The 22627-nt window shown below is 38.4% G+C and overlaps 1 protein-coding gene across 6 annotated transcripts in view; it reads right to left on the bottom strand.

Moving 5' to 3' along the window:
• Positions 1 to 22596, bottom strand: part of CPEB3 (cytoplasmic polyadenylation element binding protein 3) — an 80419-nt gene extending 57823 nt beyond the window's left edge. For 4 of the 6 annotated variants that reach the window (XM_036385246.2, XM_036385247.2, XM_036385252.2 and 1 more), the window contains exons 1-2: positions 22507 to 22596; positions 13652 to 14562 (exon numbers count right to left, since the gene is read on the bottom strand). In XM_036385246.2, the coding sequence (XP_036241139.1) occupies positions 13652 to 14562; positions 22507 to 22564 (969 nt within the window). In that variant the 5' untranslated portion in view covers positions 22565 to 22596. Of the gene's footprint in view, positions 1 to 13651; positions 14563 to 14789; positions 14894 to 17067; positions 17148 to 22506 lie in introns of those variants that run through there. The other 2 variants (XM_036385250.2, XM_036385248.2) reach the window with 2 other exon arrangements.
• Between the last annotated feature and the right edge of the window lie 31 nt (positions 22597 to 22627).

Raw genomic sequence — 22627 nt, 5'->3', positions numbered from 1 at the left:
AATGGTCACACTCTAAAGGCTCACTGGGCAGTCCTTCACCCCTCACAGCTTCAGGTGGATGCCCAATCCCACTTGCATTCTCAGAGAAGTTTAAAAAAAGTCTTTGAAAATATAGGAAATCTGACAACATGGTCACATGGTAAAGTAAAATTATCACTGTACAAAAGAATTTTAAAAATTGTACATAGCAAGTGTTACTTCCTTTGCAGCTTGGTGCTGGAATGCTGCCAACAACATGACTGACAACCCAGATACACAGAACTAGAACAACCAGAAATTTCAGTAATTCTTCCTTATATTGGATTCAGTAAAAAATGAAATAAACCAAAACAAATTGGAAGACATAAAATGTAGCTAGGATGGAACAATAAGGTAAATTTGTCTATGCCCATAATGAGGTGTAACTAGTAACACCAAGTCTTAGTGGAATTTTATTGGAATTCCACTTTCTTTTTTACCTTTCCAGTTAATTTTTAAGGCGGATTTATTGTGTTCCTTTACTGGAACAAATTGGGGAATGTTTTCTTATGTTATTGTTGCTCTTGGAGTGTGCACAGAACACATCAACTTCTTATACATTTGTCTTTTTTCAAGATGACCAACTGTAGCACACTTTATTTTCATAGGTGTTCAGAAGTTCACTGAGCAAAAGGTGAATTTTTTAAAGCCTATTTAGAAGACTTCTAAAAAAAATAAGGGAGACTAATACACATATAAAACAATATCTAACTGTATAAAGATTATGGAAACATTTCTATGTAATTTGAAAAATAATATTTCAAAACTCTAGTTAGTTAGTCATCTTTTGTGTGTTATATAAACTTTTATAGTTAACATGCAAGAACTCGGACTGAATCCAAAAGCCTTGAAAACTTGATCTACTCAAGCAATTTTTCCAGAAAGAAAGGTAAAGTTGTATTCAAACTTTAACAGCCTATAAATTCTGAGTTCTAAAATATTTTAGTGAAATGTTTGAAATTTTAGTTTTCAGATTAACTAAAAAGCATAGAAATATGAAGAGATACAATCACAATCAGCATTATACAGAATTACAAAAACGAATAAAATTATATTATTTGTTCAAATGCAGTCTTTGCAGTTTACTTTGCAGTTGAGATTCCCTTTTTGCACACCCCTAATGTAAATGTTCAAAATATATAGAAGAAAGTTCAGTCTTTATAGCTATAAGACTTGGCATCACACTCACTAAACTTGACTATCCGGTCAAGTTCCTGAATATTCAATATTTGCTTGCAAAGTGGGGAAAGAAAGTAATTCAATTTACACTGCATTTTCCTAAAAACAGCTGATAACTTAGTTCTTCTTCCAATACACATTTTTATAATATGCCAAGCATACTCTACATGATCACTAGTGTAATTTCTCCATTCAATGACAGTCAAGCACGAAGAGTCAAATGCTCCAATGGGGAACACCATCTTTTACCTTGCTTCCATCTTTGCAACAGAAATATGATCATATAATACAATTAATATTTCAAGCATCATCTTTTGCCATGAAAGCAATTGAACAACATATTTCAAAAACCCAAACAAAATCCCCACAACAACAAATTAAAAAAATCAGAAGAATCAACAAAACATCTATTCTTTTTACAGCCATTACACTGCTGTAGGGAATGATCTGCAGACAGTACAACTGACTGAACACCCAGTGACAGGATTTATGTTTAGTCATATTTTGTTCAATGTGATGCTTTAGATAAAAATCTGCTCATCAGTCCTGCCGCTGAATGCATCTCAAACAGCTGAGGTATCCACTTTCTATTATAGTGACTGATTCCAGTAACAAACAGTTCTAACACTTGTAAATATAGGATTAAAGTAGTTACACCCAAGATGACCATCAATTCACAAAAACAAGCAAGTGGAAAAAAAAATATGTCAGCAGCAGAATTTACAAGCCCATTCATTATACCCTTGAGCTATTAAAATGACATAATTTAACTGGTTCATTGGGCTGCTGTGCAAGAGTTCAGCACTGATAAGTTACCTTTGGGCTTCTACCTCTCTGTTCAGTAGAATGTTGCCTGTGTCCCATTGCAAGGAAAAAGTAACATTGACCTAAGAACTCCTTGCCAGACAAATCAGCACAAGTGCAAACCTCAAATCACAAAATGAAAGCGCTACAGAGATGCAAAGCAGGAGGGAGTACTGGGGAGGCTACAGCTCAATAATCCCACTTTGCAGGCTGGACCACAGAATGTAAAAGACAGAAGAGACATGTTGTATAAGGAAGCTGTTGTCTCAAAGATTTACAGTCTGTCTGTGGTATGATAGCATAACGAGACAAAATGGGAGACAGAAGAGAACACAAGCAATCACTGTCAAACAGATCTCTGAGCACCATTGCCCAGTGGCTTCATTCACCATGGCCACCAAGCAAAGGAGACTCAAGGATTTCTCTGAAGCAGTGGTTTTGTCTACAGTTACTGATCATCAGTGACAAGGAATATGTTGGTAAGAGGGAAAAAAAAGTGTCACTGAAATGTTTTAAGCCTGATGACAAATAAAATATTGTCTCTCACCCTAAATCATAGTGCTTTTAAGAAAAATGTGACCAATGTAACATCTAAGTGGCACATTCCATGTCACACTCCTGTTCCATTTCTGTTGTGCTCAGGAAATAGCGCCTCCTAACAAAAATCTTGTAGGTGTCAGAACTCCAGTAGCTATTTCAACAAGGAAGAGATACCACATTTCATCTGCTCACACAGGACAAGATCCTCACCTACAGGTCTGGAGAACTTAGAGAGGACAGTCATGGTCCATTTGAGAAGAGGAAATGGTACAGTGGGGATCGTTGCTCCTGAGGCCTGGGGGGGACTGGGGCTATTCACCAATATTTACTCACAGGCCTAAAGCAGGCCAGAAACACTGGCAATGAAAAACAGCTCCCAGGGAAGACAAGAAGGTGATGTCACCTTTGCAGTCAAATGTCACTTTGCATCCAGCAGGATTTAGAGAAAAAAATTAACCTATTAGTTGCAATATGCTTTTAATTACTAATTACTTACCAAATACTCATGTGAACTACCCAAGTCCTAACTTTATACCATTATATAGCATGATTAATATGCATACTAAATTGTGACACACGGCAATCCATTCTGTCACATTCTTCCTAAGGGGATTGAGAATAGTCAGGGAGCAACTCCTGTTCATCCTGGGACTTTATCAAGGACATAATCAATCATAGAATCCCGAACTGCCTCAGACACCTTCATGTAAAGGAAATAGAACTACAGGCCTTCTCAAGCTGTGCACTTACTTCTAAACATGAGTTGAAGACTCCTGTATAGGCAGTGAGATACCAGGCAAACCTTTTCCTGACGTGTCATTATGTTAGAAACTCTAATTTAAAAGTATTTGCTATTATGTATTTGATCATCAGCAAAATTACCAAAGGCTGCATATGTGCAACTGAACAGGCAGGAAAGAGCACAGAGCAGCAATCCAAAAACCACTTGTAACATTAAGCTCCACTTAGAGGAAGGAAGGACAGAAGGAGAGCAAAAAAAATCCCAGTCCAAAATTATGTTTTAATTAGAAGCAACTCTTCAGATCAACTATATGCAAGCAATTCCATTTCAGATTAAATTTTATAAACAAAGGAATTTTTTCAGTGGCAAGTACTGAATCATCCCACTTATTTAAAAAACTTCAATTTAATAACAAATTCAGAATTAAGGTATTAAATATATTACCTTTATAGGATAATATATTAAAATAGTAACAGAATCATGCTCTGCATACTTCCATCTTTTATTGCCTAAGGGGCTTAAAGGCATAGAGGATATGAGGAAAAGAATAACTACTATAAAATGCCTGAACACTTACATTAAAATTCTTTAAAATAACCAGAATAAAATTTTTTCCCCTTAGATAAGAAGAGGCCATGAGCAGTTGTGTTGTCAGGTAGGTGTTATGCATTCAAATTACTGCTGCATATTTGGATTTAATTAAAATAATTTGGAAATCACTTACAAGACACAAGTACAAGTGTGAACAGCCAATTAACCAAAAGGAAACCTTCTTTATGCAGAAATTGAAAACCATATTCATACGAGCAGGAAAAGCACTTTCCTTTTACATCATAAGAGCTAAACTGATTAGCACATGGCAAATTTAGCAAAGATTGCTACAGACAGGAAAAATGTCTTGAGATAAAAGCCTACCTGATTTGCAACAGAATTCTCCTTTTTTTTTTTTTTTTTTTTTTCACAGGGTAATAAAAACTGACAGGCACCTTAAGAAAATATTGCTACAAGGAAAGAACCAGGATGTTCAGCCACTTACACATATTCAGGGAAACTGTTAAAAGGTCAGCATGAATACCATGGACAACAAATGTCTAGAAAAGGTCTAGTAAGACTCAGAAAAAAATTTTAAAACACCAGAAGTCAGGAGAAAATAATGTAGCCTCCATAACTGCTCTTCACATTCATAGAGGAAAATCAGGCAAACAAGGGTAAACAGAGAAGACAGATAAACAGTAAGAGAAAGCAATATCATCTATCCCACTCAGTAACAGATGAGGAGCATGGCAACATTGTAATCAAATGGAGCCGGAGTCAGTAAGGCTGCCAGTGGAAGCACTAAAGCTAGCCCAACTCACAATGTCAGCACTGTGTATATCTGACCAGCAAAATAAAAATCAAAGAACTGCAATAACTGAAGCAGGATATGAAACTATAGATGACAAACACTGTTTCTAGTTTTTATGACTGAAATACAAGGATTTTGTCTCTTACGAAGCACAGTACAGAAATAATGTGGCATTATGCATTATTGACATTTACCCTGGAAAAAGTGATTCCTGCTTCTTGAAAGAGGAGGATATGGCTGAACTAACAAGGACTTCCACAGAGCATTTCACATGCTGCTACAGGCAAAGTGACCACATAAAGAGACAAAAAAGTAACCAGTGCAATTGAGGTAAGAAAGAAAATTGCAAAAAGGGAAAGAACTGCTAGTGCTCAAGAGAATCTGCTAAAGAAGTATAAATAATGCAGTTTCTTAAGGGCAAATCTTGAGACCAGTTTCCTTGAGATCACTTGAGATACTTGAAATGAGTCATGTTGGTTATTAAAGTAGAAACATAATAATAATATTTACAAGACATCATCAACCCAAAAGAGATAAGCTCATCATACAAAAAGAGCTGAAGAACTGCAGCAAAGCAGACTGATATTTAATAGCACTGACTGCAAGGTCACGTCAGAATTCAAGAATTCAATCTTCACCATAAAGTAGGACCTCATCAATCAGTAAGAGTGACACAGAAAATAGAAATACAGGAGTTTTTTAGTTGATTTCTGGACAATTATAAACCACATATATAAATGTTATGTGTGAAAAGGTAAACAAAATTGTAGGTTGTATGAAAAACTATGCATTTCACATGGTTGCCTTTTGAATCTGTGCATGCCTCTATTCATAAAAAAAGTTCTGTTCATTGTGTTTGTTCTTTTAAATTAATTCTCCTTGCTCTACATGTCCAGTGGAGCCAAGGACTGAGCTATATTTTGAGACATTCACCAGTTCACATTTATATTCAAACAAAGCTACTGTGCAAGCAAAATAATTTGCAAGAAAACTTTGCAGTTCCTATACAAAAGTGAAGCCTTTAAAAAAAAACTGTAAAATTTATGACAATCCATTTTCAAGTGGTTTTGAAAGGCATACATAACAGCAGGTACTTCTCCCTTGCCTGGCAAGAAAAAATGTTATGTAAGTAATCTACTACCTTGTAAAACCATGCCAGAAGAGTGTGTTTCTGTTTAGACAAGGGAGGTGAGACTGTCTGCAGAAACTTGCATCAAAACATCACCTGTAAAATCTGCTGAGAATTATGCCTGATTTTTTTTTACTCAGAAATCACAGGTACAGCTTCACTTACTAGCAACCAAAAGCAGCAGGAGCCACCCCCCTGAGGACCCTTACCACTAAATGTTGAATTTGGTCCAACCTTTTCAAGATTTTATTTGCAGAAATTCTCAGCTGCAGAAAGTGCATGGGCATATTATCATGTTGCATTGCCATATTTGAAAATGCCACAGCTCCCCTTCCATTCTGTACTATAAATGTCCTACTTTTTCTTGTTCCTGACTTTTGTTTTCTCTACTCTCTTGTTCTTTCTTAGTCTTCCTGCTACACAGTCAGCTGCTACTTCAGGCTTTGTGAGTTTTAAGAAAAACCCTTTCAGTTACTGTCAGAGGTCTCACTGTTCTCAATTTTTTTTCTATTGTCACAGGAAGAAACAATATGATCCTGGAGAGAATACATGAGCAAGAGAATTCTTTAGTGAGGTGAAATAATTAGGTCAGACTGTTGTGGGCATCATGATTCAAAACTAGAAGTTATCTTTATAAGTAGTTTAAAAAATTTCAAACCCACAAAGAGTGCTATAAACATTTTACACACTTGGTTATTACACACCTTAACATTTGCTAAGCACATCAATAGATGACATTAGATTTGCTTATAAGGCATCTGTTAACATGCTAACAATCAGTTAATACATAAATAATTTGTTAACCCTTTACAAATGTTAAGGTCATGCAGTAAATGGGAGTAACATTAGCTACCACCATGTTAATTCATTAATGCTTTAAACTCATCTCTTTCACAAAGCAGAATGAAGCAGCAACTTTCAACAAGGAATTAGGAAATTTTCATTTAATCCAAGCAACATTTAACCACTCAAGTGTTTTAAAACAAAATGTTTGCTCTATTTATTTCAGCAATTTTGAGAAGAAGCTTTAATTCCAAAGACTTTCTTTAGGAAATGAGTCTTACTTGGAAAAAAGAGCCTCAGTCAGAGAATAAAACCCAGAGAGCTTTGGTGGGTGAATTTCTTTGTTGTCTGACATTTCTCATTAAATGATCAGCTTTAAGTTGCCTACAGTGTTGCCAAAAATAACTTTTTAGGATGAATCTTTTTAAGCTGAGCACCTTCACAATAATTCTACATCGGAAAGGTGAATTTCACAAGAAAATCCATTTATGACTATGACATAAAACAAAATCATATATAAAAAGTCCATGAAAAAGCCATAAGGAATGCTTTTCTCATCCATGTCAGAAGTGGTTCTTTGTCAATCTGTGTGAAAATCCATCCCAAGTCATACATTTTCAAAGCTCAGTTTGGGCATTTGGAAAGAAAATCAGTTCTGCATGTTCAGACTAAGTTATCACTTGGTTAAAATGTCTAAATTTCTAGAATTCAGAACTTCTAGCCAGTATTTCTGAAAATTTCATTCTCCTTGAATTTGATTAAACCTACTTTTAAAACCCCTCATGCTCTTAATTTTGCACAGGACTAAGTGAACACAACTACAGGGATTTATTGGGCTTTCCTCTGTAACCTGAAGCTTTGACACAGAAAATGGAATAGGGGAGGCCAACTCAAATGAGAAGCCTCATTGAAAAAAAGAATCAAAATTCAGGAACAGGAAGAAATAGATGTTTGAAAACAGCTGAACAATTCAAGGGTGGATAAAACAAAGAAAATGGGCCATGCCCACTGAAAACTATTGACAGTGCTCTGTACACATAATTTTCATTAACTTTGTTAAACCAAGAACAAAGAACTATAGAGTTGTTCAAAAGCTTCTTAACTTGGGTGATGAATTATGTGAAGTTTATCATTCTAACATGCAACAGAATCTGTGGTTTTGCTTAAGTAGTTTATTTAGACTCCAGGAATTTAAAAGAAAACTGTTTCAAATTCTCACAAACAGAAAAACATAATTAGGAAGAGCAGGAGTAATTCTCCAGAATCTTGAATATTCACAGAGAAAAACATACACAGTTGAAGGAAAAGTTGGTATCAAAGCAATTAAATATTTTGCTTCTTTTCTCTTCCCTGATGAAAAATTCTTAATTCCTGAGTATTTGCTATGTAGCGTGAACTGAATTTTTTCACAGGAACCAATTTGTTGTCTTCAATTTTTCATGCCTAACTTGAGATTCACACAAACAGCAAACTTAAGAGACTGCAGTGGATGTTCTGTGTTCAAAGACCTATTTTCTAAATATTTCAGAAAAAACATGATTTTTTTTTGTCTTCTCAGATTGAGCATTGAGAAGAAAATTAATTTCCCAAACTCTGTGCACCTTATTTACCTCTGTAGGATGGACTTCACATCATCCCTTCTAACACTGTTGTGACAAAGCAGATCAGTATCTACCCTGACTGGCACAGTGCTTCTCTCCTAGATGATCCTAGAAAAATTGACAAATGTATCTCTGGAATGAGCTTGAGAAACATGCAATAAAGGGACAAAGCCACTTTTCCACAACAAAGAGGAAAGGGAAGACATCAATTAATTGTGATTTACAAATCTACTCATAGCTTATAGGAAAAGACAGAATCATGTAACTGAAACTTAAGGAAATTAAATTGTTGACCAAGTCTGAACAAACACAAGCAAAGTTTCTGTGACTTTTCACAACTTGCATTTTTAAAATTCTAAAATTTACACATAATAATAAAATGATTACACAAATGAAGATCTAATTCTATATACAAAAATGTTACATTCTTCTAACTACTGAGACAACTGCTTAGTACCAGCATGTGCATCATTCTAACAACTGCTTAAAAGCAATGCTTTTGTGAAACATGGAAAAATTTGATTTAAAAAATAATGAAACAGAACATGGCAGTGCTACCCTAAATTTAGGTACAGAACATATAAGACATCACAATAGCCCAAAAACTGTGAAGTCTAGAATAGAAGCAAAATTCAGATGTATTCTGTTTCAGGTAAGATCACTTTCGAACTTTAAACTAAACAGTGCTATATTTTAGCTTCCCCTTAGTATAGGTCTGCTAGAAATTACTCTTGAGTGACCTTCATGAAAGGAGAGCTATTTTACCAACTGCTAACAAATGGAAATATTCATCATTCACTCAGCAAACTCTTTTTTTTCCTTGAAGAACCACTGGAACCTGAAAACACTACTTTTCCAGGTCTCTCTTCCTCTTACATTCCATTCACAAAAGCAGTCTAGGCAAAGAGATGAAAACTAGGAGAGATGATCCAGGGAGTGAAATAGCAAAATTAACTCCATGCTCTTCTCCTTCCCTTTTACTGTTCCTCTCAAAGACAGATAAATCCTCTATCAAATTTTAAGACAGAATTGTTGATTCACTGTTTGATATTAATACCTTTAATGTTTTTAAGGAAGTCCTGTCTATGTACAGAGTTGATCAGAACATCAGCTGCCTACTGAACTCAGACCTTTGCTCTACCTTCACTAACTCTGACAGATTAACTATGATTGATTACTTAAAAATCAAAACTCTGATCAATAAGCAATTAGTGCTTAATCATCATACTTTGAATATAAAACAGTCATGTGGGGGTTTTTTTGTACTGTTACTATGTTTTAGTTAATTTGAACATGCAGACATTTACCATGCCAAGAAGCTAGAGCCCAGAATGAAATTTAGACTAAAGAAATACAGTGTTTTAAAAATTAATCTTTAAATATACTTATTACATAGTTGCATTCAACTATTTCTGACTGAAAAAACCCTCTAGATTTAAAAAAGATTTTTAAAATTAGTCACCAGATTGTATCATCCAGTAAAACTCCTTTACTCATAAACACAGAACTTTAATTGTTACACTCATGAATGTTCCAATACTTGAACTCTACTTTTATACAGATATATGAACTTATATTTAAACACAAACTCACTGCATGTTAGAATTGGCATTTTGTTTAAGTATGAAATATTGAAATTATATAAAATTCCTAAATTTAGCTTATAATTTTATCTGGTCTAGATTAATTCAAAATGGAAAACAACGAAGAAAAAACCACCACAACAAAACACTTGCCCAAAAATCCTCTCTCAGTCTCCCTGCAAAAGATAGCATGTTAAAACTATCTTTCTACACAATAAACACCACCTTTTTTATTTCTGCTAGAGAAATATTTATCAGTAAAGCTGCCAAGAATGGTTTGATGCATGCCAGAATCTTCAGAGCACAAACTGCAATGCATTTTTTTTCCCTAAAGAACATTACTTGGAAAACAGCAAAACTCAGCACAGTTTCTGCAAAATTGTTACAGTGTTGCTATAATTAAAAATCCACAAGGTAGACATACATAATTAGAATACTGGTCTGCAAACATTTAATTCCTTCTCTATCTTCCCTGCAAAGAGAATTTCTTATCCTTGCCTCCAAGGGTCTATTTCAGGCTCTATCAATCCTCCTAACCCCACAAGCTGTGTCCCAATATCTTCACATGGCCAAAAGCCAAAAGAAATACACCATTTACCTGAGAGAAGAGAGGGGTAAGAGAAGCAGGAGATGCCAACAGTTCTGCACAAGCCCCAGGACTCTGTTGGAAAATGGAGCTGAGCCAGTGCCGGGAGAACGGCGTCGCCGGGACGATCAGTCAGTGCCAGCCTCAGGTGCCAGAGCTGAGGATCACCTCACACAACAGCAGAGCACCACTGCGTGCCACACGACAGTCAGAGACCCTCACCTCAACCACTCAGAAGCCAAAAAATATTCAGGAGAACAAACTGGCCATGTTTTTGTATTTCCTCTCTGGCCTAGTTCCACACCTGCTCCTATGATCTCGTCTCCAACTCTTACTTGCTACATTACATTTCATTCCAGAATGATCACTTTTTTACCTTTCAACTAGCAGCTTTGTATCTCCATTTTTAAAATATATACGTTGCAACTGATTTTTCCCAGTAAGTGTATGAATGTAGTCTCCCTCAAAGTATTTTTAGTGGTCTTTCCACACCAATCACAAGGCAAGCACCAGCAGAGTTCCTACCAAGTCGTATTTTAAATCTTCTGATATGTTCTGCAGCACAACTCCTTGGGACAGATACCAATTGGTTTTGACATACAGGATGCACTACAGAATTACTCAAATTAAGGGATGAAAATATGTAGCATATTGCTTTATATACATGTCTTAAGAGAAATATTTTCAAATTGAACATTTTTTTCCTAGAACAAGATATATCAATAGCTGAGTATCAACTATTTTCAAATATTATAGACTCAGAACACAAATCCCAGTTACAGATCTTTTCTGATCAAAATTTGTGATGACTGCAAAGACCTGAACTACAAAACGGCTCTCCCTGATGTTATTTCAAACAGTGAACATATTAATAGTTTTCTTCTTTCTTAGAAAGCCTAATAATCCTAACATAAGATAACAAGTTAACACAAAGAACTTGCTAATGTGCATAAGTGTGTTGCTAGGAAGTTTACTGGAAGGTATTTCTAAAGTTGCTCAAAACCACACAGTTATGGAGGGTGGCAGATGTAAAAGGATAAACCTGCAAGAACTACTTGATAGTGCTGACAAGCAGAACCTACTGTGTCAACATATTGCCCAATTTAGGGGTGGGGGAAAGAAGGAAAAAGACAACCAGAACCTTGGCAGCAAATATTAAACTCTTAGATTAATTTGAATTTCATTTTTATCAGTGCAACTAAACAGTGCCTCCTACCAATAATATGGTTTCAAGATGTCTTTGGCATTTCGTTAAGTATAGCAGCAATCAACAGTAACCCAGATTACAATTTTTAATAAGCAAAATTCAGCAGCTTGTATTAAAAAAAAAATTAGCCTAATAGGAAAAAAAAATACAAGTGTTCTGAATCTCTGAAATCAGACTGTTATACCAGCTGGTGCTGAGAATAGCCTACGCATTTGCTTTCAGTTGAACATGAAAATACCAGGTTAAGAAAACAAGTTTCCAATTTACATATTGGCTAATACTTTAGGTTTTTTTAAACTTTAATTTCAAAATCAAAAGAACTTTTCTTTAAAAGCAGTTAGCTATTTTTTCCTTGTGTTGAGTAAATATCTGCCAGTTTAATTTGTGACAGTTTACAGTCACAATAATGAAGTTCTGTATTCATTAAAGATGTATCTCACTAACCAAACCACAGAAATAAGACCATTTACTGTTGTTTTCACTACTAATTGAAATATACCAAGATTTGTAATGTCTTACATGTAGACAATTCAGAATACTTGTAAATTGAAACACATTTCCCACTCCTAAAAAACGACTGGGAGCTATTAGCTTTTGTGGTGCTGTGCTCTGTGCAACATAGTATTTACAGCAGGCATATTGTATCTAAAGTGTAATCTTCCTCCAGCCTTCAGTGCTTCAGAGACATTAACCAGCAGCTCACCAGAAGCCACCCCACCTTCATTTAGGGCAGCCAATAAAAAAATTGCAACTCTCCCTTTAAACAGAATGAAGCAGCAAAATGAAATTTCAGGGCTGACTATAAGATGTCCTCTTTGAATAGGACTGGAAAGTGCATATATTTTCAACAGTCTCCTAAAATAATGGGGGTAGGGATGCATTGGTTTGATTTCTTTTTTTCACTGTGTTTCTAAAACTAAAGTGTCAATCTAAATGCTATTCTTACCAAACTGATAAGTTAAAGATGTTTGAGAGGTCATACTTTCTTGAGAAAACAACTACCTAAAGAGCAAGCCTATATGAATGATTTAACTGTATTTCAAAGCAGAAAATTTTGACTTGTCGGCCACCAAAACAGCTAACCTAGAAAAGGTCTGAGATTCACTTCACCTAGTATAGATAGAACTGCAAGTGCAAGCTCTGCTTTTTTTCAACTTAAAATGGATTTCACACCATGACAGGTTTCATTCTGCATTAAAATTGCAAATCTTCCATTTGGCCCAGTTTCAGCTGCAATTGATCTGCTTTGTCGTCATAGATTTAAAAAAAAAACCAGTGAAGGGCACTGCAGCTTTAAATATTTCAGAGCTATGTAGCTAGTAAATAGACTCCATTGCAATATGGCTCTGAAGGTCGTGTCCTATTGTCTCTTTTCTCTGCAAATATTCTGAACAGCATAAAATGGTTTATTTTATACAATACTTTCCTGCCATTTCTAAATCATGTCAATTGTATTAGGCATTTCCTTACTGCAAAGGACAGATACGCCACTCTTTCCATACACACCCACGCTGCTTCGAGATGTATTCAAAACGTCCACTGTGAATCTAACAGCAGGGTGGACGTGTTGGATGTACACAGCTTTTCATATGGATGCCTTATGTGAGCAGGCTCCCTGTTAAATCCCACCACAACATAAGGACAATTAGTTATTGCAATGGTGATAAAATAATTAACTGAATTTCAGGTCAAGAAGCATCTTTGGTTAAAATTAACAGCCCAGTTAGAAAACTGAACCAGCAATTTCAACATCTCAGTTTTCTCACGTATGGGAGAATAGGAAAAAAAATTCTAACACAGCACCAAGGGAGCGTAGTCTGCTGAGCCTGTTTTCGTGAAGGCTACTACCTTTCAGATGCTAAAAAAAGAGCAAAAAACAACAACAAAACCCCCCATATGCCACATTTAACAATAAATTACAAGAAAAACAAGATTTTAAACCTTAAGCTAGAATTGGAAATCATTGTGTATGCAGTCCCTAGGTTCAACCCCACTTCTTTCACGTAAGGTGACTATTTGGTGAAAATATGAGTTATGGAGATGCCATTCAGAACAGTAACATGAAACACAGCCCAATAAAAAATAGAAATCTGTGATAGCTGTCATCATGCAGAAGGTGTGTGTAGTCATTTACCTGAAAAGGCAACAGATTGTTGCCATTGTCCGTCCTGAACGCGTTGTCTTCCATCCAGGATTTGGGGGTTAAGGGTGCAGCCCGTGGGAACTTCGGAGGGGCAATGACATTGCTGGAGAAGGGTTTTTTAAGGGGTGAAATGGGATTGAGGGGGGAGGGCACGCCGACTCCCACTCCCACGCCAACCCCCACTCCAACTGCCCTTCGAGGGTCCCTACCAGCCTGCAGCCCACCCCAAGGGTTGGAAGGTGTACTCCAAGCCGCGTTTTGATGGTTATTCCAGCTGGAGGAGGAAGAAGAAGAGGCAGAGGAGGAAGACGGTTTGCTGGTCATGATGGGCTGATGGCTGTAAGCAGCATTTCTCTGGGCGAAAGGTGCCTGGTTAGGACTCACAGGTGACCTCCGCTGCTGCTGCTGCTGCTGAGCTTGCTGCTGCTGCTGCTGATGTTGGTGGTGTTGAGTCTGAGCTAGGCCAATCTGAGGTGAGAAAGTGCCACCAAATACAGGGTTGACATGGTGTGGAAAATTCTGGAAAAGCATTGTCCCATTGACTGGAGTAATCCCTTGGAAAAAGCTATCATCCACCGTGTTTGTGGTCCCCGTAGACCAGGTGCTGCCAAACGAGGGAGACAAGGAGGTGCCGGCTGCAGGTTCTTGTTGAGGCTGGTGAAAGCTCAAGCCAGGCAAAATGGGAGACTCCATCTGCATCTTCTCCTTGCTATTTTGGGAAGGAGCCGATGTGCCAATACTAGTCACTGAACTGTTGTCTTCTGGTTTAGGTGTCTCCGACGAGATGGGTGTAGAGGGGGCTTCTGCTGAGTTTGGATCTTGCTGCTGCTGCTGCTGCCGCTGCTGCTGGGGCTGGGCTTTGCTTTTGTCCATCAGTAAATCATCCTGCATGGTTTGCACAGCTGAAACAGTAGGGGAAAAAACCACAAAGACAGATTATTAACATTGTCATTCATACCACAAGCCAGTCTGTTTTAAGCATTTGCCAGCCAAAAATCTCGTCCTATTGCTAGTACTATGCTACAGCATATTGCAAGGCAAACCCGTAATCTTCCCCCTCCCCCATTTAGGAATATGTAACCTTTGATCGTGCTAGATTGCCCTTAAAATATTTTTTAAGATGCTTCACCCTTTTTGATGCCTTGTTTCCCTTCAGTCTAAATGAGAGATGTGCTTATAGGGCAGAGATATACAGCAATTTCGCCACGTCTCTTTTCTCTTACACCGGAACTCAGAGCTCTCACCCTGCAATGAGAAACTGATTCTGGTTCCTGTTTTTCCAAGCACCCTCCTCCTCCACCTCCTCCCCCTGGTTATTTGCATACGTCAATAAATACTGCTGCGTCCTTCAGCAAGGTTAAAAAGACACCAGTCTTCGCTCTTCTCCACCCCCTTTTCTATTAGGGGACCTTTAAAGGAGCCGGGTACCGATTTCCTTAATTACCGAGCAAGCTCGCAGTGATTGGGGTTTATCAGAGCCGAGGCGCACAGGGACGCTGGCTGATACGGGAGCGGCTCCTCGCTCGCTGCACAATCGCTTCCTGCCCGCTCCCCGCGCCGGCTCCGGGCAGCCCCGGCGATGGCACGGCCGGGAAGGGGGGCCGGGGGCGGGGACACTCCGCGTACAAAGCCACCGATGGGTGTCACATTTGCCTTCGGTGACCTTAGGATCTCTCCGCGTAAAACGCTATTTTACATCAAAGCAGTCCTTCACTTGAAGGTATAGCTATCTACTCGCTCTATTTATATACATACCAGCTCTATTTATACACATACATATGAAATCATCCGTGATTTCTCCATTAGCAAATCCTAAGGTCAAAATCAGCAGATCGGGGAGGTATTATTAGACTATGATATTTGTAATGCTTTCAAATGAAATATAAAACCAGGGAAAATCGAAATATTTACAATATAGACATGCTGCATGTTGAAAAATCATCTTTATATGCAGAAAACAAAGACTAGTGATGCAAATTATTTGCTAAATCACTCCATAAGTTTAAACTTCTGAAAGGAAATGTATGTGGAATGGTTGAGGCTTATATCTGCTAGAAAAGGTGTTCCATATGAAACAGGGCAGATCATAGCATTTTATAATGATTTTGAGACCCAATAGTACTAATACAATACAGACATCAATGAACAGCAATTGTATGAAATCACAACAGGAACCTCCACATTTTGCAGGCTGTTAGTCAATTGAGGAGATAATTCTAAATCTCAAAAGTATTTTAAATGAGCCCCAAATCACTTACATTAATTAACTATGCCAAAGATGGCCATTGCTGAATATCTAACTGCATTGCTATTGAGTTAATCATATGACATTTACATGCCTAAGACTGCATTTTTTAGGATTGTTTTTGAAATGTAACAATGTAAAGCCAAATCAATTAATTGTTTAAGAAAGGTGGCAAAGTGTGAAACTGTCCTTTCTGACATCTGGTCCAGGTGTATCTTACATTTTTTGTTCTTTCCTTTAAATATCTTCTGAGGCATACACACACATTTTAGTTAAATGAATTCCAGGAGGGGTTTCTGGTATCTAGTAAGTTACTGCTAATGCTGCCCCTGCTTTACCAGTTCAGTATGTAAAGTAAGCAGCAAGGCTTCCTGAGCAGACCATGCTGTGAGACAACATTAAGCTCCTAAGAATGGGGTAAACCATTGCATCTGTTCCAGGCAGCGATGCTGCTGCTGCTGCTGGGAGTGCAGAGAACCTTGCAAGGCATTTTAAAGCAATACTGCAGTAAAGCACAATATACCAAGCTCTGTCTGTGTAACTTTCCATTAGCTTCACTTCTACCCACATCACTATTACTGCTAAGGCTACATAAAACTACTGATGACTCCACATCAGAGGGAGAAAAGGATTATGTGTATCCCTCTCCCCCGGGTCTGACCTATCAGTATAAAAATACATTTAGAGAGAAAAACATAGCAGCTGAAATGTTAAAATTCTGTCGTCAATAAAGTTATATTTAAATTAGTTAGTCACCAGGTTATCTATAGTGGCTAATACTGCAGTTGCTTCAAATGTGTACCTTGACTTAGCTAGCTGGTTTTGAACTTTATCCTAAGGACTGTGACTCATATTCCCTTCCATATTGCTTCTTAAAGGCAAAAATCACTGCACCGTTCAACCCTCTTGTCAAGGTCAAGACCTTCCTTTAATGAATGAAGCCAATGCAAATGAAAAAAGTACTGGTTAATAAGTGGCTTTGACAGACAGGCCAGCCACTGTCTAATGTGGGACTAGTATGCAGTACTCTTGATTATTTGGTGTAAGTATTTGTACAAATTTATAATCCAGTACAGGAAATCTCTATCCCCATGGCAATACCAGATCCATTTGCATGCAGAAACCCACACAGCCAACACAGAAATGGTTAAGGAACAGTTACCTGTACAGATTTTCTGTATTTAAAGATCAACAAAAGGACAGTATATTTATTTTCTTCTTTCAGGTTTGGTATATGTCAAATAGTCGACCAGTCTGGCAAGAGCACTTTGACAACTGGAGCTTTCAGCGCATGCTCTCCCAAGGAATCATGGGGCTTGAAGTCTTACCCATAGACAGCATTTCACTGCTGCTTCCTGAAAGGAGGAGAGCTCGAAAGGAAGGAAAAATATGTGCACACTCCCTCTTCCCAGGGAAAACTGCTGCAATCTGAATCATCAGCTCTGAGGAAATATCTGTCAGACTGTGCTGAAAGTGACTAACTAAATATGAGCTTTTAAACAGTCTGATTTAGGTGCCCAGATCAAATAGCCACCTATTCAGAACAACTGCTAGACAAATAAATAGTTCCAGTATTTCCACACTTCCCTTACAAACTCCTAGTATAAGAAATTAATTATAAGCTCACACCAGCTATAAAGTTAACAGCTATTACAAAGGAAATTGTGCCACGTTGCTTAGCTTAAGATTAAATAATCATGTGTCATAATATAATTTCTAAATATATTCTGAAACTCAAACACAAATAGGTCAAGTATGAAAATTTAAAAAGAAATGAAAATCAGTACATAGGTGAGAATTTGTACTATTTGAATAGTTTCCAATTTTCAAGTTACAACTTTTTCTTACTGAGTGGTTACTACACTGAAAATTCCACCAAAAAAAAAGAAAGAAAAAAAGCAGCTGCTCAGAAGAAAATCAAGGTGTGAATGTTACTATTTAACATTCCCATTCCATCTATTCTGTACATGGTGGTGCCACACTTCACCTCCTTCCCTTTCACTACTATCTACATATCTCCAGCCTTCACATCAATACACAGCCTGACAGTTTCTCTCATAAGATATTAAGATAGTGATCATTAATGTAGGTTGGGTAAAATTTTCATAATTTCATTCACTGGCACTTGGTGCTCCATTTTGCACTAGTCCATGAATTATTCTGCATATTTATTCTGGGTAATTCATAATACTAATTATTCAGACCAAATAGTAATGTTCATAAGGAAATACATCGTTGAAATCAGAAGTGAGAAAATAACAGAGTTTAATAAAAGTGCAGGCTGATTTTCCAAGGATGAAATATGCACAGCTTTGTGCATGAAAGAGCAATGACTAAAGCTGAGAAAGATAAATTAGGGCAGTTGAAAGTGAGTTGTTCTAACACTTACATCTCTGCTTTCTGCACTCTGTTTATGTTGGACTGGATGGTCTGCCTGCCCTAAATCAACTCTGTAATTAAGAGTTTCTCAACACTTGCTCTAACCTGTTTGTGCTACTCTGAATCATTAAAGGCAGCAAAACTGTTTTCTTACAGCAATAGAAAACACTTAACCCTATGAACTATCCCACCTCTCACAGGGCTGGCTCTAGGCATTCTATGCCCCTCCTTTATGTCCCTATTTACTTGTGGGTTATTGCTTTTCAGATCATTTGAGGATCTGCATGCAAGGGACTGCACTGTTTCTGTCGGTTCTTCCCAGGAGACAGTTTCACTTGATAGATCAATCATTAGGATAAGGAAAAGCACTCCAGAACCAAAGAAAATCAAGATATAAAGACAGTTTTTGATCAACTAGCCACTAGAAGAAAACAATTTTTTTTTTTTGTTTCTAGCAACCAACTCCCTCATAACTGGAAGTTAAAAGATAGTAACGACAGCTGAATCAGAACACAGGAGCTTAATTCAATCTGGTATATGAACTACTTGACCTGGGCCAGTTCCAAAGAAACAAATATAAGAAAGGCCCAAAATAAGCCAAGCTAATTCAATTAACATTGTATAAGGTGTATTTTTATTTTAAGCAATTCATTATGAAGCAATTTAAGCCTCTTTAAGCCTCCTGTGACTAACAAACCATGCTAGTCTTTTTGAGAGAAAGTGACTATTCCAACTAGCTTGAACGTTAAAATGAAGTGTTACAGTACTGAAAAAACCCCAAGTTTTATTGTAGAAACATGTTTTTGACTTATATTAGTTTCACTTTAGACTGCTTGAGGGCTACTTGAAAAAGGCCCTAACTAGTTTTACATATTACTATCATAGCAGATAACATTTAGATTTGCCAAAATAGAATATTCCTATATTGCCAGGTTACTTAGTTTTGTTGCAAACAGCAAATAATTTCCACAGTTTTAATACTGCCAGGTCAGAAGAACTATATTAAGGTACAGCCTCTACCATATTTGTCCTCTTTTCCAGGCCTCCCTGGAACAGTCATATATACATACATATTTAATCTACTTCCATGTCATTCTTTCAGTACTTGCTTGTCAACTTCTTTACGAAGCTTAAATCTGTATAAATTTGTCATCAAACCATTTCGTATTTTTAAAAGTTTATATTTTGTAGTAAATCCAATAGCCAATTTTAGGACTCTATTTTGAGCCCTAAATAGCTTATATTTGGTAATTTTCATTAAGTTCTGTACTTGCCTTCAACTGCGCAGTTTTACTTAATTTACTTAAAATGGCTGCTACCTCCAGTCAGTGTCTGGGAGCTGAGCCCTGGCAAAGCTCCAGGAAGAGCAGCCACTTTCCCTCACTCTGCACTGGCCAAACACAGCCTGCTCCCAGGAGAGTTCTCTCGGCTCAAATGCAGCCACTCACTGCCAGGTGCAGGTAAGAGATGACAGAGTGAGGCAGAGTGCAGTGAACATCAGAGAAATGGAAGGAAGAAACAAAGAAGAATCTATTAAGGGATGATATAGGAAGCAATAGTTGAAAAATGAAACAAAATGCAAGAGGCAATCTGAGATTTACAGTGGAAATTGCCAATGCAAAGAAGGAAGCATAACGAACAAAAAGAAAAAAAAAAGAAAAAAGAGAAAAGGGGGATGAGGGAGAGTGAAGGAAGAGATTGTAGGGAGAATAAAGCAAGCATTTAAATAGAGCAGCTGCATATCCAGTCTTGTTAAAGAGAACAGAGAAGGATAAAATGACAATTCTTGCTCTGTCTAGGAATAAGGAAGTGGTTTTTGACACATTTAAAACCAGTTAGTTATATATGTATTTTGGGATCACACTTTGATTCTGGAAGGAGCAGAAAAAGAACATATACCCCAAGCTGGCCAACAGTTTCCACAATCGGTTTTTGGATTTCAGAATCTTTAAGCTATTTATGGGATGGTAAGGGGTCTACCACTATAGAATGCTTTGGGTTGTAAGGGACCTTCAGAGCTCCTCTAGTCCAACCTCCTTGCAATGAGGGATGTCTTCAACCAGATCAGGTTGCTTAACCTGACCTTAAATGTTTCCAGGCACAAGGAATCCACCCTCTCTCTGGACAACCTGTGCCAGTGCTTTACCACCTTCATAGTAAAAGATGTGTTCCTTATGTTCAATCTAAATCTACCATCCTTTAGTTTGAAACCACTAAAGCTTGTCCAATCATGCTTTTATGTATCCTAGTACATTTTTATTTTTCATGTTTGGAAAAAAATTAAATTAAAATTAAAAAAAGTCCAAACCTACCAAGTGTTCACTATTTGATCTGATATTCAAGTTTTGTCCATTCCAGTCTTGTCATACCTTCATTTGCCAGTGGTAGAGCAAATTAGCCACCTTTTGAGTTCTATAGTCTCAAATGGTAGCCAAGTGATCCTGGGTTCTAGTTCCATTTCTCCAGGTAAATATTCCTCACAGCTATTATTAGGCACTATGACCTTTATCATAAATGGCAGGCAACCAGCATATCCTTTCAACACCAAAGCAAAAATACAGAAACTGCACAAACCACATACTCCTAGAAATAAAACTGGCTTCCTTCTTTCCATTTGTAACACTTGAGAATAAATATAAAAAACCTAAGCTAGGCTAGCCTAGCTGCTCAATGTACTGGCCAATAGGCATTGAGCTTAGTCCAGACCAAGAATAGGAACCAGAACGTCTTGATATTCAATATTGCTCTTACATGCCACGGACAGCTGTAATTGGGACAGTGCGTATTAGGATCTCTTCCAGGAGGTCATACCCATGTGGTTTACTCAGGCCACTGTACATCCAACACTCCTCAGCAGTGGGAGCAACACTGAATTTTATGGTCCCAAGAATAAGAGCAAAATACATTTTCTGGGAGAGGATGTCGATGCCTTCTTCCTATCTGTTTCTATACCTCTTGTAAGGAACATTTACAACTCTGTAAATACTTCAGCATTCCTCTTTATGATATTTGTAGCAATTAGAAAAGAAACAACACCTTTACTATTATGCACAAAATACTGCTTACAAGTCCAAGTACTTTACACACATTTTGACAACACTTTTCTTTCCCCAATGACTCTCAAAACCCAAGTGATTTGGCCCTAGCTAAGGCAGCACAGTCAAAGAATCCAGTATATTCCCTAAACTTGCTTTCCTATTCCACCTGATGTCTGTTGTCACAAACATGCAAAAGCTTGATCTCAGCCAAGAGCAGCTCTAGGTTGATGCAGCTGCACAGCTGCACCCCAGGCTTGGCCCTGTAAATTACAACCTTGAACAGCAACTGCAGGGTAATTTACACAAGGTAGAGGAACTAGTTTCATATAGCAAATAAGCACTATTCTTTAAAAATATAACATGAAAAGGAAAATGAAAAGTTGATTTTTACTAACTAATCTTTCCAAGAATCTGTCACGTCACAACAGCCCCTGAAAAACAGGCTATTGCCCCTGCTTCGGGAGCATGACGTGAAGGCAGGAGACAAACAGGTAATTGGAAAGGCAACTTCTTTCCAGATACTATCCACCTCTTTGCTCTAGAAAGGCTCTTCAGCTTCTAAATTTCCACTTTTCCAGATTATGATGCTGTAAGTTGACTTCCTAACATACAAAAAACTCCAAAAGCACCTTAGAAGGATTTTTTTTCTCCATCTGGAAGCACACCAACAAAAAAGAGCTTTGCCATTACCACTGGCCGCGCCATCCCTCACCCCACTTGCACATAGAAACCAGTGGTCACCGGGCCTCCATCGAGCACCAAGTGCCACTTACAAGGGCGCTTGTCCTTGTCATCGACAACACCACCACTGAAACGGATTCATTTCCCTTCCGCCGTTCCAGCCACCGCCTTTCTGGGCAGCCCGGTCGGGGCTGGCACCGGGCAGGGTCCCTCCGCCGTGAGGGCAGGTCGGGGCCCGGCGGCCGAGCAGAGGCGGGGGCCGCCTGCACCTGTTCGGCAGGGGAGAGAAGGGGAAATGCTCCTGCCCGAGAGGGTCCCTGCGGGAGCGGGGAGGGGGCAGAGCAGGCGGCCCAGCCTCTCCCTCCTTCCTTCCCTCCCTCCCTCCCTCCCTCCACCCGTGAGCGGTCCCGGCCGGCAGCGGGGGGCGGCAGGAGGGGCGGCAGCCGCCGGGCGCGGACCTCCCCCCGCAGACCCCGCTCGGTCACCCCGCCGCGCTCCCGTACCTGCCCCGCGCGCGGAGCCGGGCAGCGACTGCGCGACGGCGGCGGCGAGGAGAGACATGGGCAGGGCAGGGCAGGGGGAGCGCCCCGCCGGACCTTTAAACCCGCGCCGGCGGCGGGACTA

Source organism: Molothrus ater, chromosome 8 (genome assembly GCF_012460135.2).
Source record: "Molothrus ater isolate BHLD 08-10-18 breed brown headed cowbird chromosome 8, BPBGC_Mater_1.1, whole genome shotgun sequence".
Lineage (NCBI taxonomy): Eukaryota > Metazoa > Chordata > Aves > Passeriformes > Icteridae > Molothrus > Molothrus ater.
The sequence above is the reverse complement of the archived record's forward strand: the minus strand, read 5'-3'. Positions and strand labels throughout refer to the sequence as shown.